Source organism: Phoca vitulina, unplaced genomic scaffold, assembly GCF_004348235.1.
Source record: "Phoca vitulina isolate PV1807 unplaced genomic scaffold, GSC_HSeal_1.0 scaffold31, whole genome shotgun sequence".
In the NCBI taxonomy this organism is placed as follows: Eukaryota; Metazoa; Chordata; class Mammalia; order Carnivora; family Phocidae; genus Phoca; species Phoca vitulina.
Genome location: NW_022589734.1, coordinates 18,055,951 through 18,074,108, shown reverse-complemented (window position 1 = coordinate 18,074,108; position 18,158 = coordinate 18,055,951). Strand labels below are relative to the sequence as shown.

Below are 18,158 nucleotides of genomic sequence, written 5' to 3'. Positions count from 1 at the left end.
TGATGAAGAACTTCTTCAAACCCCTCAAAGTCAACTCCTAAAAATTCTGATTTTTTTTTCAATGACATGCAATATATGTATCAGCTCTGTCAAATACAATTGATGGAAGATGAAGCAAACAGGAGATAAAGTACTTTAGACACAGATGAAATGCTAATGAGAAAGGTCACACAAATTAATGCAGTAAAAAGTCAACAACAGTAGAGATGGATGTTTAATTTTAAATTAGAAAGATAAATTTCATCAGAGGACACATCACTGCCAACAGGGAAGTCAGAGGTCTCTAATTTTTTTGGTCTCTTACTCTACTTTAAATCTCCTATTTATTATTTTTTATAGACCAAAGATTTTTATGGAATTAAGACTTAATAAGGTAAATCAATTTTTTTCTATTGAAATTTGTGGTAAAAAAAAAAGTTTGTTCCATCACCACCATTCTCTTCCCAGACCCCACCACTTAGATTTGTACCTTCTCAGTATTCTGTTTGACAATGCATCAAGGGTAAAGCAGTGGCCAGAAACTTGGGGAGACAGATGAGGAAAGGGGGCAGAGAAGGAGCTTAAATTATTCAGAAGGCAATAAAGACACATAAGGTTGTTTTTTTTTTTTTTAAATCTACTCCTTGGGAAAAAAAGAATCGACTCCTTGACCTTACCATTTGTTGGCTTTTACAGATTAGGCTAGTTCTCTGAAATGTTTCTGTTATACCCATGGCTTTAGAGAAAGCTGGACCTTGTAAAAAAGACAATCCAAAGTATTAAATTCCCAGTTCCACTGCCATTTGGAGCTAAGTCACTATTGCTCAAGATCTTTTACAATTATAAACCTGAAATAAATGTGTTAGGATGATCACTGAAGGCTCAATTAGATCGCAGGTTAAAGGGCTACTGCTTTAAAAAACAAAACAAAACCCGAAACAATCACAAAGACTCTCAAGCTGATTGCAAAACTGGAACTCCAACAAAAGAGATTATAAAGAAGTGTCTTGCGATATATAACTATTCTCTCCCTGCCAACAAAGAAATTCCAAATTGTTCAAAATTATATCAGAACGTTCCTTTTTAACTTTTTTATTTTAAAATAATTTTAGACTGACAAAGAATTGTGAAACTTGGGTAGAGTTCTTAAATCCCATTCTCCCCAACTTCTCCCCAACTTACCTTACATAACCATAGGTAAGAATAATAAAATTTACACTGATATAAAACAAACTATCTGCGAGCCTTATTCCAAGCTCAAAAATTGTCCTACTTATATCTTTTTTTTTTTTTTCAGTCCAAGATGCCGAGTCTCCTTAGCCTTCTCCAATCTGTGGCAGTTCCTCAGTTTGTCTTTGCCTTTCATGACCTTGACCTTTCATGACTTTGAAGAGTACAGGCTAGTTATGTGCTACAGTGTTCTCCGATTTGGGTTTGTCTGATGCTTTCTCATGATTAGGTTGAGGCTGTGCAGTTTTGGTAAGAATATCACAGAAGTGATGTTGAGCCATCCAGGAAGTACATGAGGACACCCATCTCATTACTGGTAATGTTGACTTTTTAACTTGGTTACGGTGGTGTCTACCAAATTTCTCCACCCTTTGTAATCAGCAAGTATCTTGTTCTTGTAGGTATACGTTTTGAGATTCTGCAAATATCCTGTTTCTCATCATAACTTTGCTCCACTAATTGTTGTATCTATTGATAATTCTTGCCTACAATAGTCATTACTGTGATATTTGCTTAATGAGGATTTTCTATTTCCAACATTCATTCTGTATTTGTTTATTAGAATTCTACTGTAAGAAAGAGCTGTCCCGGATGCCTGGGTGGCTCAGTCAGTTAAGCATCTACCTTCAGCTCAGGTCACGATCCCAGGGTCCTTGGATCCAGTCCTGCATTGGGCTTCCTGCTCAGCGGGCAGTCTGCTTCTCCCTCTGCCCCTCCCCACCGGCTCGTGATCTCTCTCTCTCTCACTCTCAAATAAATAAATAAAATCTTAAAAAAAATAAAAAAAAAAGCTGTCCCTTCTCCCTCATTTATTTATTATTCATTTATTTATTCAGGTCAGTATGGACTACTGATATTTATTGTATTCAGTGGGTTCTAATCCATTAATGAGCAGCTCCACATTCAAGCTGTAAAAACAAAAATTTCCAAGTATCTTCTCAACTATCAAGAGACCACTTCCATCAGATCTAAGAAATTCTTATCTTGATTTAAAGTGATTTTTTATTGCTATTTCTCTTTTGAAATTTATGTTAATCTGCCTGTTAAACAAAATTTCTCTCTCCTCCAATCCAAGCATGAAAGACCACTTTTTCTCATCCTCATCATTCTAGAAATTCTTTCCAAAAAGAAAGAAAATTTAAATCAAAGAGAAAATAAACTCAGTTTAATTTTAACAGAATAAAAGCAGTAACATCAGAACAAGAAGAACAAAAAGCTACTAATTGCCCATAATTGCACTCTGTTTTGTTTTTTTTTCCTGGTAAAAATGAACCTGAGGATACTTATTAAAAACTCAGTTCCTACTTTACTGGAAGTGTGGTTTTCCATTCCACTCCAACTATGGCACAAGATAACCAGGGCACTCAAAATATACATACACATGGGGTGCTGTAACTGTTATACATGATGGTTAACTGGATACATCTAACATTCACAATTGAGAAGAATAGGAAAAGTGAGGTATACCTTTGTTTACTACATTAACTATGATCATAACATCTAAGCAAGCATCACCACCTACATTGACACTAGCCGTACAAAAACTAAAGGAAATGGGGGGGGGGGGGGAGAGCCTGTTTGCCAGAAAAGCATTTATGCTGAAAGTGATGTGTTCCCATAATACTGACAGTTGGCCAATATCTTATATATAAAATACAATATGTATATAAAAGATTTTTTTAAAGATTTTATTTATTTGAGAGAGAAAGTGAGAGACAGAGCATGAGCGGAGGGGGAGGGGCAGAGGGAGAAGCAGACTCCCCGTTGAGCAGGGAGCCTGATGTGGGGCTCGATCCCAAGACCCTGAGATCATGACCTGAGCCGAAGGTAGATGCTTAACCAACTGAGCCACCCAGGTGCCCCCATATAAAAGATTATAATATATATTAGGAAAATGAAATGGTTAAAACATTGAGGTTAGGGATTGGCTTCATGCAAGTACCACTCATCAAGGTCTGGAAAGCAGGACAGAAGAGAAAAAGAAGAAAGAAAAGCCTAGTCTTCACTTGAGTTTGGCCCTTTAAACCATACGAATGCTACAGTTGCTTTAAAACATTAAAGAGACCAAAGAATACAAGAGATCAGTATATTTGAAGATGGAATTGACCACGAGGAGATCATTAGAGCATGTCAAAGCTTTGGCAATGTTTGAGGTGCTATGACTTGCAAAAATACTGGCAAGAGAAATAGTCCTAGCTGTATGGGTAAGTGTCTTATCACACTGATACAAAAACTACCCAGGTTTCCGGTCTCAACCCAGAAAATAAGAACTGCGCTTCCTAACCTCCTCTCATTCATCACTTGAGTGTACTAACAAGCTCACATCTCCTTCTGTCCATGCCAGATACTGAAACCTGCTGGAAAAAAACAAGACGGCAACACTGTCTGAGAGCCTGAAGGCAGGGCCACCTGGGAAGTGAAAAAGATGGCGGGAGCTGGAATGCCAGGCGGGAACTGTTCCCACCGTTCCCTGAAGAGGGCCGCTTTTGCTGTTGCTTTTTCCCCTGTTCTCCAGAGGCTTCAGGACGCCCTCCCACATCCTCCTCTGCCTTTCTCCCGTGGCTCCTCCATGGGTAAAAGGGATTTGTCCATGCGCCCACCCATGTGATGCGTTCAACCCACTGCTGCTTACCCTTCTTATAGTTGCCTTTAGGTGAAGAAGAAGCTTAGAAACAGAAACATTATTCTCCACTTAGATGCAGTTTTAAAGCAAAGCTTTAAATCCATTCCAAAGCAAAATTCAACTGGAACCCTAAAAATATCTATCAACGCTGGCAGGGGCAGATTCCTTTATCCTTCGCCACCCCAAGGTTCGACTCTTGTCCCGCTAACACGCTTCGCAGCCAAAGGTTATTACAGACATACTTGGTCCCTTCATTCAGATCCTTAACCCACAGCAACAGGAACCTAGCCGCTTGGCTGGGCATCCTTATCTTCCCTCTGCCCCACCTCACACTGTGATGCTGGGAAGGAAGAGTGTGACGAGAGGACACAGCAAGTGGGGGCTGTGCTGAGGCGGGGAGCACGTGGCTCGCTAGAACTCCAGCAGCCTTGCCCAGAGCCACCCTGATAAACATGCAACATGAGTAAAATCTGTATTTATTTTGCAAATGTAGCTTCAAATTCCTTAGTACTCCACGCCCCCCTTCCTCTCTCCTAGTCCTCCACAGTGCCCCACAGCCTAAGCCCCCTCCTATAGAAATTCTGGAGCCCCCATTCTTGGCACGAGCAGCTGCCCCCATCCTTGCTCTGGGGCATGGCGGGGGGGGCTCTAGCAGGAAGATGCAGGCTGGTCACTTCAATGCCCCAGGACTTGGAAGGAGACTTGGTTGTTGAGGAGCTGTTCCCTGCCTTCCACTGCCAACTGGCAGAGGGAAGAAGTTGAATTTCTCAGGCCATGTAATGGTAGGTATGCGCTCACCGCTCAAATTTTACCAGGCCGCAACAAATGGCTCAGGCTCCCCCAGCGGGGGATGGCTCGTGACTTCCCTAACACGGTAAGGGAACAGCTCCAGTAGTCATCACCTTTTTAACAGGGCTATGAACTCCCAGGGCCTTGCCCGAAGTAATGCTGCCAGAACAGTCTGCCTCCCACCTCTCGTAATTCCATAGTTGACAAGATTCCCAGATCAGGTACATGATAAAAGCCCACCACCAGCTGAAACTACCAGATGATGCAGGGAGGGCAAGTTTTACTTTTCCAGGGGCCCCCAGCCTCCCACCAGCTTGCGTGACATGGAAGCGAAGATGCCTTTTCTACTGTTTTCCTCCAGAAGCAAACAGTACTTGGATCGGGCATTACATGCTTTGCTAATGGAGCTATTGCTGATGAATAAAAGTTCAGGGGCAGAGCCACCGCTGAGCTCATTTGGAAGCAGTAAGAAGGCAGGCAGGACCCACAGTGAGCAGGGGCAGATGCAAGGAACATGGGCAACCACATGGGCTAGATCTACATTGGAAAGCATTTGGAGCAAAGAGCTTAAATGCCTGGTGTCCTCTGAAGATGAAGAAATGTCCTACCTACATGCATTTTATAAGACAGTGAATGATGAAGAACCATGTATTTTAACATAAACAGCAGCTGCACCAAGGGAACTTGAGTCTTAACCAGAACTATTTTTAACACGCAAAGTATATTTATGTGTTACCTGTATAATTAAACATTTTTTAAAAGTCAGAAGAAATAGTCGTAGAGACAGAATCCAGTCAAGCATAAGGCGGATAAGCCCCATTATGATATACTCAATCATATCTGGATTAAGAGCTACCTATTATAGGGGCGCCTGGATGGCTCAGTCAGTTAAGCATCCGGCTCTTGATCTCAGCTCAGGTCTTGATCTCAAGGTCAAGAGTTCAAGCCCCACACTGGGCTACACACACACACACACACACACACACAAAGGGGGGTGGCACCTGAGTGGCTCAGTCGGTATCTGCCTTTGGCTCAGGTCATGATCCCTGGGTGCTGGGATCGAACCCCACGTTCGGCTCCTTGCTCAGCGGGAAGCCTGCTTCTCCCTCTCCCTCTGCCACTCCCCCTGCTTGTGCGTGTGCTCTCTCTTTAAAAAAAAAACCTTAAAAAAAAAAAAGAGCTATTATAATAATAACTATATACAAGGAAAGCTTGATGTAAAGGAAGCCAGAAAGGAAGATGGTACAGCCCAAGTTCATGTGTATGTGGTATCTGCTTCGAAAGGAATGGTCCCATATAAATTGGGAAAGCTACCAATATCTCTAACATAAGGTTCTATTCATGTCTCAATTCAAAATGAGAGACCGTTACTACCACCACCACAATTTTTTACTCTGGGGTGGAAAAAAAGTGGCCCATTGGTTAAGAACTTTGATGACTGTACATTCACGCCCATTTTTAGTCAGGCTCTCAGCAGACCAGTGAGAATAGAACCGGTCCTTTTAATGCCTTGGAGTGTCTTCCTACTCACCTAATGGGAAACAGACTTTGAAGAATTGAAGAAATACCATAGTTTAGTTCAGAAGACGTTTTTGTTCTGTTTTTTTTTTTTTTCAAATACCCTTTGGTAATTTCTAAGAGACACTGTGGGTTTGTTTGGTTTCCATACAGCCTAAAAGTTAAACTGTTTTTAGAGTCAAACTGGGTACATGGAATGAGTACCGAGAAAGTGGGATAAGCATGTATGATGGGAAAAGGGTAAGAAATAAGACGGAGGGGAGAACTACAGGCGAATATGAAAAGAAAATTCTATACTAAGAAAATCAGAAAAGTTAAATTCTGTTCCAGAGAGCTGCGAGACAGACTCTCCTCACCCACTTGTCTGAACACAGTAGCTCTAACATTTGATATCCGAATTGTCAACGGCTAGTGGTTACCATTCATTTAAGTCTACAACGCTGTGCCATTGAACTTCCTGCAATGTTGGAGATGTCATATTCGGTGCTGTCTAATCTGGCCGCCATGAGCCACATGTGGCTACGGGGCACTCAGGACATGATTAGGACAACCAAAGGAATGAATTTTTAATTTTATTTCATCTTAATTAATTTTTTTAAGATTTTATTTATTCATTTGACAGATTGAGAGAGAGCACAAGCAAGGGAAGTGGGAGGCAGAGGGAAAGGGAGAAGCAGACTCCCTGATGAGCAGGGAGCCTGATGCAGGGCTCAATCCCAGGATCCTGGGATCATGACTGAGCCAAAGGCAGACGCTTAACCAACTGAGCCACCCAGGCGCCCCTAATCTTAATTAATTTAAATGTAAGTAATATATGGAACAAGCGACTACTGGATTGGACAGCACAAGGTCTAGGATACGGGCCTGTGGTTAATCTCACTTGTCATCAGGTTAATGTCACTCTGCTAGATCAGAAGCTCCATGAGGGTAGCACTGGGCCGATCTTACTCACCTCTCTATCCTGACCTGGAACAGGGCCTGGCACACTCTGCACACTTAATAAACACTGCTGACTGATCAGAATACGACAGAAGCAAATCAAAAAGGAAGCACCTTTTCTAGAAGGATTATGCATCGAAAGATGCTCCTGAACACCCGAGTCCTACTTTAAAACCCACTTCCAAGTTGTATAGCTCACCCAATCTTTCCTCACTTTAATTTCCTTCTCTACTTTTCTCACACAAAAGAAAGCAACATTTCTCACCACAGGATGACATATTCAATATTACTTTTTTATCAAAAACATTCCACTATTTCCTGATTTTCCTAAAATGAATCACTTCTAAATCATTATGTATTCCTTTTATCCTTCCCTAGAAAATACTTCAAGCTCACTTGTAACACCTAGCTGATATTCTATAAGCTGAACATGAGACACCCAGTTGCAGATTGGTTAAAAATGATCTATAAACATCTTTCTGCCTGCTTTGCTTACAATCTCCTCCTTACAGAGGAGATTGTGTATATATATGTGTGTGTGTATATATATATATACACACACACACACAAGACATATCAACACATACACACACATATATGTATATATATTCACGCACACACACGCACACTACTGAGTCTCCAATTATCAAGTCCTTTATCACACAATCTACCTACCTACCTCGTTCTACTCTTAGAGCCATGTAGTTATGGTGGTCAGAAAGAACTGGGTTAGAACTGTAGCTCTTCTGTGTTTTAGATATGCACCCTTGGGCAAATTACTTAAACCCCCTGGGCGTCCATTTCTAAGTCTGTTGAAGGGATTAGATGGTAAACCAGCTATGAAAGCACCCAGAAAGCACCTAATGCACAGCAGGTGAGCTATGTTTGCTGAACGAATAACTTATTTCCTCTGTTTCTTGGGACCTCTTCCCATAACAGAGTCCATAATTTTCTAATAATCAAGCCAAAAGCAAAGAAGTAAATGGAGCAATGCTTACAATCTTCCCAAAGATGGGCTAGCATTGGTTATCTTCTGAATTAAAGTGAGCTGTCCCGGGCGCCTAGGTGGCTTAGTCAGTTAAGCATCTGCCTTCAGCTCAGGTCATGATCTCAGGGTCCTGGGATCGAGTCCCACGTCGGGCTCCCTGCTCAGCGGGGAGCCTGCTTCTCCCTCTGCCTCTTCCCTCTGCTTGTGCTCTCCTTCTCTCTCTCTCTCTCACAAATAAATAAAGTGAGCAAGACCTGATGATTAAAAGCAGATTCAAGGGGCACCTGGGTGGCTCAGTCGGTGAAGCGTCTGCCTTCTCCTCAGGTCATGATCCCAGGGTCCTGGGATCGAGTCCCATATTGGGCTCCTTGCTCAGCAGGGGGCCTGCTTCTCCCTCTCCCTCTGGCCCCCACTCGTGCTATCTCAAATAAATAAATAAATAAATAAAACCTTTAAAAAAAAAAAAAAAGTAGATTCAAGGGCAAGCTCCTGATTGGGGATTGAAGAAACAAAGGAAAGGGATATATCACAATCTTAAGAAAATGGGAGAACTCATTCAAAAAGGATATTTCTGATGCCTGATAAACATCAAATGAAAGGAAATGATTCAACTCCATCTACCTTTGTAGAATTGCAGTACTTTATATTGTCTATAACTGGTTAAAATCTGTCATCTGTTTATCTTTAAAGTATTAACGATCACAAGACCACTCACTCTTCAGCCTCCAAATGGCAATCTGGTAAACCTGATTCCTAGCACCTTCGCCTATTCTAGAGCTTCTTCAACACGAAGATAGCATTTATCAATAGAACTGAGGTAAGTAACAGTTTTAACAGTCTGTATGAAGAATCCATAGGTGTGTGGCAATAAAGTACTCCTTTAAAAAGTAAGCCTCTGTATTTTGTTTCTAGACCCCCCCGCCCCCGGCAGGGAAGTACATAGTCAAGATCCTAGAGAATAACGTCAACAGGCAAGAGGGAAGGTCATGGGACTCGTGCATACCTCCGCTTCCTGCAGGGTCCCGTGGTTCAGGCACACTGTGTCGGGGCAAGCAATGGGAGACCCACAGCCTTCTCGGATGGCCAGCTGCAGGTATTGTTTCAAGCACTACAAGTTAAGAAGAAAAAAGACAATTACCCACTGCCTTACAGTAGCACGAAGGTCCCATAACCACCATTGCCTCCTCTTCCTTCACTGGCAGTCCTGGGGCTCCTGAACTCGGGAAACCAAAGTTATCACCCGTGTGAACACTAAGAGCCATCACTTGGGAAAGAATGCAAGACAGGTGATTAATTACGTATGACCTCATCCTAAGAATACTGAGTTTATGCAAGGCAACAAGTCAAATTCCTGCATACTCACACATTTTATCCACCACGGATGTGGGAAAGAAGAAACCCTCTTTTGCCCTGATGGTAAAAACCTTCTTTGTCTTTTTTTTTTTTTTTTTTTAACTTATGTGACTTCCCAGTTCCATTTTTACTTAATGGTCCTCTCCCTCAAAGTTTGCCCAAAAGTAGAACCATGTGACTCTCATGCTGAGCTAGCCAAACAGAATCAAAATACAGTTGACCCTTGAACCACACGGGTTTGAACTACGCGGGTCCACTGATATGCAGGGTTTTTTCAATAAATACAGTACTGTAAGTGTATTTTCTCTTATGACTTTCTTAACATTTTCTATAGCTTACTTTATTGTAAGAATACAGTATATAACACATATACAGAATATGTATTAATCAACTGTTTATGTTATCAGTAAGGCTTCTGGTCAACAGTAGGCTATGAGTAGTTAAGTTTGGGGGGGAGTCAAGTTATATGTGGATTTTTGACTGCATGGGGGGGCCAGGCAGTGCCCTGAACCCCTGCATTGTTCAAGGGTCAATTGTAAGAGTAAGGCACTGACTTATCTAAGAAAACTCATTTTATTTTATTTTATTTTATTTATCTGAGAGAGAGAGCGCGCAAGTGGGGTGGAGGGCACAGAGGGAGAAGCAGACTCCCCGCTGACCAGGGAGTCGGACATGAGGCTCGATCCCAGGACCCTGGGATCATGACCTCAGCTGAAGGCAGACACTTCACCGACTGAGTCACCCAGGTACCCCCGTCTTTATTCTTTTTCCCTATCTGCAAATAAAACGAATATCACAATGGCATTATTTCAGGAAACTAATCATGTATTTACCTGATTGAAATTACTGTTACAATGTACTACTGAAGTAATGACTAAAGCAAAGCATTTAAACCGGATTTGTATTTCTTCACGTACTAAATAATTCCCTTCTTCAAGGAGTCCGTTTTTTCCCCCTACGCCATTCATCACAGAAAAAATGAGAAAGTAACCCAAATATCCAAAATAGAAGAACATGTAAATAAATGATGCTAAATTCATACGATGACACGCTGAAGAATCATGAAAAATATTTTCAAACGATGTTTAAACACATGGAGAAAATGCTCCTGATTCAGTATGAATTGGAGAATAAAAGGTGTCTGGGAACAGGGGTCTCTTGCGGAACTCTTCCTATAATTGGCTGCACTGTAGGTGCTACATTTTACCTCTTATTTTCTTGTTTGAGAGAAGGGGGAACAATCACTTGCTCTAGCAGTTTCGGTGCCAGACACGGTCGCTCGTGCTAAGAAGACTGGGAAGCAGAAGAGAGCCGTATCAAGGAAACACGGGGAAGAATTTCGGCGCACACGCAACACTTGAGAGGAGGGAGCAAAGCTGGCTCTCAAACAGGAGCGTCCCACCCAAGGACAAATGAATAAATGATGCGACGGCCTGTCCGCCGGCTCTGTTCTGAGGACCTCTCTGCACTCCATCCTTTTTCTGGAGATGCAAACTCCGGGGAGGCTGGAATGGAGGTGCGTATGCTCCACATACACCCCGGCATCAGGATGGCTTTACACGTCCCGGATGCCACCCCTGAGAACGTGAGATGCCGGGGTGACCACCTTGAGCTCCCCGGCTGCCACCTGAAACGTGAGCAGAAAGACTCTAAAAACGTATGGTCTCTAGGCTCAAGGGGAAGGTATGTGGGAAAACAAAGTGGACCGTCGTGCAACGAGCATCTCTCAGAATATCTGGGCATTAGCCACGGTGCCACACTAGCAAGTGATGATGGGAAAGTTACTTAGGCTGTGTCCCAGACCTGCTTCCCCTCACCGAAAAACCAGAAACGATAATATCTGTTATGGTTACCTCACAGGGTTTAACACCCACGCACATACAAAACACAAACGTGAAATTTTACATACGGGCGCCCTTTGAAAAATTCACAAATTGCAGAATATTTGGTTTTATTTCTACTCTGCTTCACTTGATCTGAGACTTTCTATCAAAAACTTTGTGGGGAAATGTTAATCCTCTGACCTTCTGTGATTATCCTTTCTCCACTCCCTTCGGAGAACCAGTTAAGCCGCTGTGGTCCAGAAGCGTCATCAACAGAACAGATATTTGCAACAGCACAGCATACACACCTCCATTCCAGCCTCCCTTTAGAACTATTTGCATCTTCAGAAAAAGCTTAGAGTCGGGCGCCTGGGTGGCTCAGTTGGTTAAGCGACTGCCTTCGGCTCAGAAAAAGCTTAGAGTCAAATAGAAACCAAAAAGACTATGTGAGTCTTTACAGGCAAAAAAAAAAAAAGCATTTCAACTTCTTTTGCAAACTTGTAAAGTTGAAATCTAAGTTTTCCCAAGAGTTTATCATAGATGTCCTATTTGTTTTTGTTTTTTTTTAAGATTTTATTTATTTATTTGTCAGCATAAGCAAGGGAAGCAGCAGGCAGAGGGAGAAGCAGGCTTCCCGCTGAGCAGGGAGCCCAGGACTCTGGGATCATGACCTGAGATGGAGGCAGACGCTTAACGGACTGAGCCACCCAGGCGCCCCTGTTCTATTTGTTGCTGTAACGTTCTTAGGTGTTGCATCCATGACATGTAAACCCAGTACCTTCTGAAGCTGCCAACAAGGACTCTCCTGGCCACAATATTACATGACCCGTGATTTTAGGAGAGAAGTTAGAGCTGTATACACGGGCTACAGGGCATAAATATATATGCCCTTTTTTTAATTCTAAGAAACACTGGTTCAGGATAGAGATGTGTCGCACAAGCGACTGAGTATGGGGATAGCATAGCGTGCATTTCTAGTCAGAGGCCAAGAGGAACAACAACCAGCCCTGTTATGGCTTCTTGTTGAATTTTCCAGCACCTTACGTTCGTTCTATGTCTCGTATCAGCTTTCACTAAGAATTTAATCTCAAGCCCTCCCTCTCTTCCCCAGTACCTCTGGCTGAAGCACAAAAGAAGCAAAAACATTCATAGGAACCCCCCTGCAAACCAAACCTAAGTAAATGGGTAACAATTCTGGAAGAAACAGGCATCTGTTTCATCTGACTATAAATAAAAACAGAAAGAAAGAGGGGAAAAAAAAAACTACCATCATGTGTATTATCTTGTTGCCCCACTAGAAATTCAACTAGAAGTACAGAGTCATGGTCTTATTCTCTGATGGATTCCAGAAAAACATGTAGAAGGTACTACAAAACACATTACTGGGTGACTTAATAAGTTCCAAAATCCTCTCCATCCCATGTCCTAAGTACTGATTAGGCCTATTCACCTCTATCAATCTCTTCTGCCCCATCCTTAGACCACTTTCCATTACCTCTTACCTGGGTTTCTGCCTTAGTCCATTCACTAGTCTTCCTGTATCTGTTTTTGCCTCTTTCTAATAATTCTCCACATTGCTGGCAGAAGGAACTTTAATAAAATCTAAATCTGATCCCTTCTGTCATCTGCCTAAAACCCTTCCAAGACTATAAATACTCTTTATGTCTCCTTTGTAGCACTTATTACAATTAGGACTTAAAAATTAGGTGGATATAGGGGCACCTGGGTGGTTCAGTCAATTAAGCATCTGACTCTTGATTTCAGCTCAGGTCATGATCTCAGCGTCCTGGGGATGGAGCGGGACTCATGTTGGGCTCCATGGTGGGTGTGGAGCCTGCTTAAGATTCTCTCTCTCCCTCTGCCCCTCCCCACATCTTAAATGTGCACGTGCGTGTGTGTGTGTGTGTGTGTGTGTGTGCTCTCTAAAAAATTAGGTGTATATAATTATGTACCCCCCAAAGTCTCACTCTCTCCACTCAGTCCACCTGTCAACATTACCAGAAATTTCAGCCTTTAGAAGTCTTTGATTAAAACCCTGTCTCTAGAATAATCCTGTCACCATTCACAAATAATTAGGACAGGAGGATAGTCAGATGAGGTTGTAGTTTCCTAGCAGAGGGCAGAGACTTGAAGAAAAGGATAGAAGACAGTTATGTTTCTATGGACAAGAAACACTGGAAACTATGAGACACTAATGGGAAGGGCAGCGGGATATTATGATTTGTAATAAGAAATACAAATACATTCTTCCTATTTCTAGCACAGAGCTTCTAAAACCCTTGGAATCTCCTAAGTGATGGGAGAGATAAAAAGTGTCTTTTCTTAAGGAGGTGACTTTGGGAATGCCTCTAGGTCACGTGGGGACTGGTTGCCAGGGGTACCAACTCTGTGAGTCGAGAGTTGGAACTTTTAGTCCTATCCATTGACCTCCAGGGAGGGGAGAGAGGCTGGAGGTTACATCATTGGCCACCGGTGATTGATTCAATCAGTCATGCCTATGGAATGAAACCTCCATAAAAACCCAAAAGTCTGAGTTCAGAGAGCTTACTGGTTGTTGAACACATGGAGATTTGATAAGAGTGCTATATTTAGGAGGACCTGGAAGATCCATGCTCTTTCCCCACACCTTGCCCCTATGCATGTCTTCCCTCTGGCTGTTCCTGAGTTATAGCATTTTATAATAAACCAATAATCTAGGAAGTAAAATGCTTCTCTGAGTTCTCGGAGCTGCTCTAGCATGTTAATTGAAGCCAAGGAGGAGGTCATGGGAACCTATGATTTACAGCCAGTTGATCAAAAGTGCAGTTAACAACCTGGGCTTGTGACTGGCACGCAAAGTTGGGAGACTTCTTTGATCCAGACTTGTTTGGATAAATGTCTATTCCTATCCTTTGCCCATTTTTAATTGGGTTATTTGTGTTTTTATTACTGAGTTATAAGACTTCTTTTTATGTTCTGCAGGTGTCCTGTATCAGATATGATTTGCAAATATTTTATCCCATATTGTGAGTTATCTATTCATTTTCCCCGAGGAGGTCCATCGTAAAGGTTTTTAATTTTGATGAAATCCAATTTTTTTTCTTATGTTCATGCTTTGCCTAAGCTGAGGTTATGAAATTTTTTCTACTTCCCATATTTTCTTCAAAGAGTTTGCAAGTCTAGCTCTAACAGGTAGGCAGAAGCCATTTGAGTTAATGTTTGTCCACGGTATGAGGAAACAGTCCAACTTCATTCTTTTGCAAATGGTGTCCAGTTGCAAATGGTATCCAGTTGTCCCCCACGCTGTTTATTGAAATACTACTCTTTCCCCCTCTTTGAACTGTCTTGGCACCCTTGATGGAAATCAGCTGACAGTAAACATGAGAATTTATTTCTGGAACTGTCAATTCTATTCCATTGATCTATCTGTCTATCCTTATGACAGTGTGACACAGTTTTATTATAATGCTATTGTAAGTTTGAAGACCAGAAGCAAGTTCTCCAACTTTCTTCTTCTTCTACAAAATTCTTTTGGCTCTTCTTTTTCCCTCAGTTTTCCATATGAATTTTAGGATAAGCTTGTCAATTTGGGCAAAGAAGATATTTGGGATTTTGAGAGGATTTGTATCTATAGATCCATTTTATGGCCATCTTAACAATACCGGCATTCCTTGTGTATTGTGCTTCACAGATAGTACGTTTTTACAAATTGAAGTTTGTGGCAACCATGCATCCAGCAAGTCTATCAGTGCCATGTTTCCAACAGCATTTGCTCGCTTCCTGTGTGTCACACCTTGGTAATTCTCATCATATTTCAAGCCTTTTCATTACATATTATATTTGTTATGGTGATCTGTTGGTCAGTGTGACTCGTTGAAAGCTCAGAGGATGGTTAGGCATTTTTTAGCAATAAAGTATTTTTTAATTAAGCAGAGTGCATAGTTTTTTTGGACATAATGCTATTGCACACTTAAAAGACTATGGTATAAGACTATAGCGTAGGCATAACTTTTATATGCACTGGGAAATGAGAGAATTCGTTTGGTTTGCTTTATTGCGATATTTGCTTTGTTGAGTTAAGTCTGGAACCAAATCCCCAATACCTCCTAAGTATGCCTGTATTGATCATGAATATCGAGTGTCTTTCTATTTAGTCTTCTTGAATTTCTTTCAATAATGTTCTGTAGTTTTCAGAGTATAAATTTTGTGCTTCTTTTGTTAAATTCATTCCAAGTATTTTATTCCTTTTGAAATTATTGTGACTAATTGTTGTTTTAATGCACCATTATCGTATTTTCTTCTGCTAGTATATAGAAACACAATCAATTTTTGTTTTGTTTTGTTTTTAAATATTTTTTTATTTATTTATTCATGAGAGTCAGAGAGAGAGAGAGGCAGAGGCAGAGGCAGAGGGAGAAGCAGGCTCCCCGCCTAGCAGGAAGCCTGATGCGGGACTCGATCCCAGGACCCTGGGATCATGACCTGAGCCGAAGGCAGACGCTTAACCATCTGAGCCACCCAGGCGCCCCCACAATCAATTTTTGTATATTGATCTTGCATTCTGCAGTCCTGTTAAGCTGGCCTCAGTGTTTTTAAACTCTGTGACTGGAATACACAACCAAGTCCAAGAACCGCTAGTTCAGTACAATCCATGCCCTCGAGTCTAATCAAGGAAGATCCGTTCATCGTCACTGCCTTTAAGTTATTTAGTAATATTCAGAAGTATGATCTCCATAGGAAGAAAGGACTCCTTTATAACCAACATCTCCATAGAGAATGCATGCATTTAGCTAGTTCCAGAAGAAACCGTAAAGGAAGCCTAAGAAGGCTTAAAGTGTTAAAGTTAAAGCTCTGATTGAGATCCTTTAAATACTTAACCTAAAATAGTGCTGCTGCTGTTTTTGGAAAAGGGTACTAAGATCCACCTTGTACGCTTGAGAACAGTCATTCAGTATGGGAGATTAAATCTGGCCCCCAATCGAAAGTACCTCCAGTTCCCACCAAGCAAGAGCGATCAAACACTTCTATCTTTATCTCAAGTGATCATGAAACACCTAAATTAAGAAACTCAGTGATGGAAATAGCTCTGTAGAGAAACCCACTGGAAATGCTGAAGACAGATCCAGTCCTCACAACGAAGTGAATCAATCCTGCTAGACTGGAAGCTCAGTCAGAGCAGGGAGCAGGCATGAGCCTGGGAAGGATATGCTTTCAACACGAGTAATTCAAGAACTCTCCCATATGACCTTTCAGAGGCTCTCTCTTTTATCCCAGCAGGGTTGCCTTTCTTAACAGAGGGGGCCCCAGTTCTCAAGCTGGTTCCAAAGAGATCCTTGTGTGCCAGGTGCTTACAACACAGTATACCCAGAAAAGCAACTGATGGTTCCAGGAGAAAGAAAATAAGAAGGCTTGCCAAGTTTACATCCTTCCATTTCCTCCAGAGAAACACTAGACCTCAGAACTGCCAGCCCTCAGCTGGCCCCAAGGCCCTAGCCAACAGGCCCAGGACAGGCAGTGAGAATAAGTACAGCCCAGATTAAACATCGGGAGATTCCGCTGAACTCATTTATCACTTTCTTCATCCTCCTCCTGTGCACCTAAAGGGTCCCTATTTGAACTCTCGGGCAGCCTTTCTGACTCTCCCAGAATGCACAGAAGGTCTCAGCAATACAGAAGGAAACAAATCCCAAATTAACAAAGGGTTAAGAAACCCCTTCAGCCATGATGTAGGGCTATGCAAGTTACCTGCATAAAATATATCCATTCAACGAATCCAGGTAAACACAGGGAAGAACATAGTACCTTCATTCTACTAGAGAATGCACAGTGAGTGTCCATCCGTTTTATCCATACAAACGATAGATGCATGATAAGGCAAGTACAGTAAAAATTTAATGTTGGAATCTAAGAGGTGGGAGGAATATAGATATTCATTGTTAAAATTCTTTCACCTCTGTTCTATGTTTGAACAGTTCCGTAACAAACCGTTGAACAAATTTTTAAGCTAAAAAGAAAAAAAGCTTGCATCATTCACCAAATCTCAGATTTTAATGTTCCTTAAAGCAAGAATCACCTATGTTATATTTTATATAAAACCCCAATATCTGTATTGTATTTAAACCAGTTTGAATAAATTATAGTGAAATAAAATCTTATTAATGAAAACTAATGACAGCAACATTAATGATTATCTAAATTTTTGAAGTTTTTCAAGAATATTTACATTGTACAAATGAGACAAGCTAACTCATCATCAATTACATTTTTTTTTCTATAGGATATAACCTACATAAAGCCAGCATGCAAAATAGGTCACATCAATGACCCAGGGGTTAAACAACAGTGATGCTGTTAGTTTCTTCAAGAGGATATTTTTTCTCTACATAGACTATTGGTTAGAAAAGACTTACTTTCAGTTTAACATGGACATAAGCCTTAAGCTTGGGGTATGTGGGTGGCTCAGTCGGTTAAGCATCTGCCTTCAGCTCAGGTCATGATCCCAGGGTCCTGGGATCGAGCCTCGCTGCATCCACATTAATGCTCCCTGCTCAGTGGGGAGTTTGCTTCTCCCTCTGCCCCTCCCCCAGCTCGGGCTCTCTCTCTCTCTCTCTCAAATAAATAAATAAAATCTTTAAAAAAAAAAAAAATAAGACCTAAGCCTTAAGCAAACTTCTTCCTTGGCTATGTTTACAAAAGAGAATTTATTAGATTTAAGAAACGTGAACGCTGAAAAAGCTGGATTAACAGTGACTAGGTTGAATGTGAGCTATCTTGTAATATTCAAAATTAATTTAACTGATTTTATTCAACAACTCCACAGCAAAATCAGAATATCTTTCTACTTATAATAGAGATGGTAACAAACTTGCAACTATCCCTCATCTCATAATTTTCCCCCAAGACTTTATTCTGCAAAAACAGGAATGTTTCCGCCATT

The 18,158-nt window shown here is 41.4% G+C and overlaps 1 protein-coding gene across 4 annotated transcripts in view; it reads right to left on the bottom strand.

Annotated features, from left to right (window-relative positions):
• The window catches only part of RNF144B (ring finger protein 144B), a 174,353-nt gene that overhangs the window by 30,992 nt on the left and 125,203 nt on the right, over window positions 1-18,158 (bottom strand). For all 4 annotated transcript variants that reach the window (XM_032425016.1, XM_032425019.1, XM_032425018.1 and 1 more), the window contains one exon: window positions 9,070-9,174. In XM_032425016.1, coding sequence (XP_032280907.1) covers window positions 9,070-9,174 — 105 coding nt within the window. The remainder of the gene's footprint in view (window positions 1-9,069; window positions 9,175-18,158) is intronic.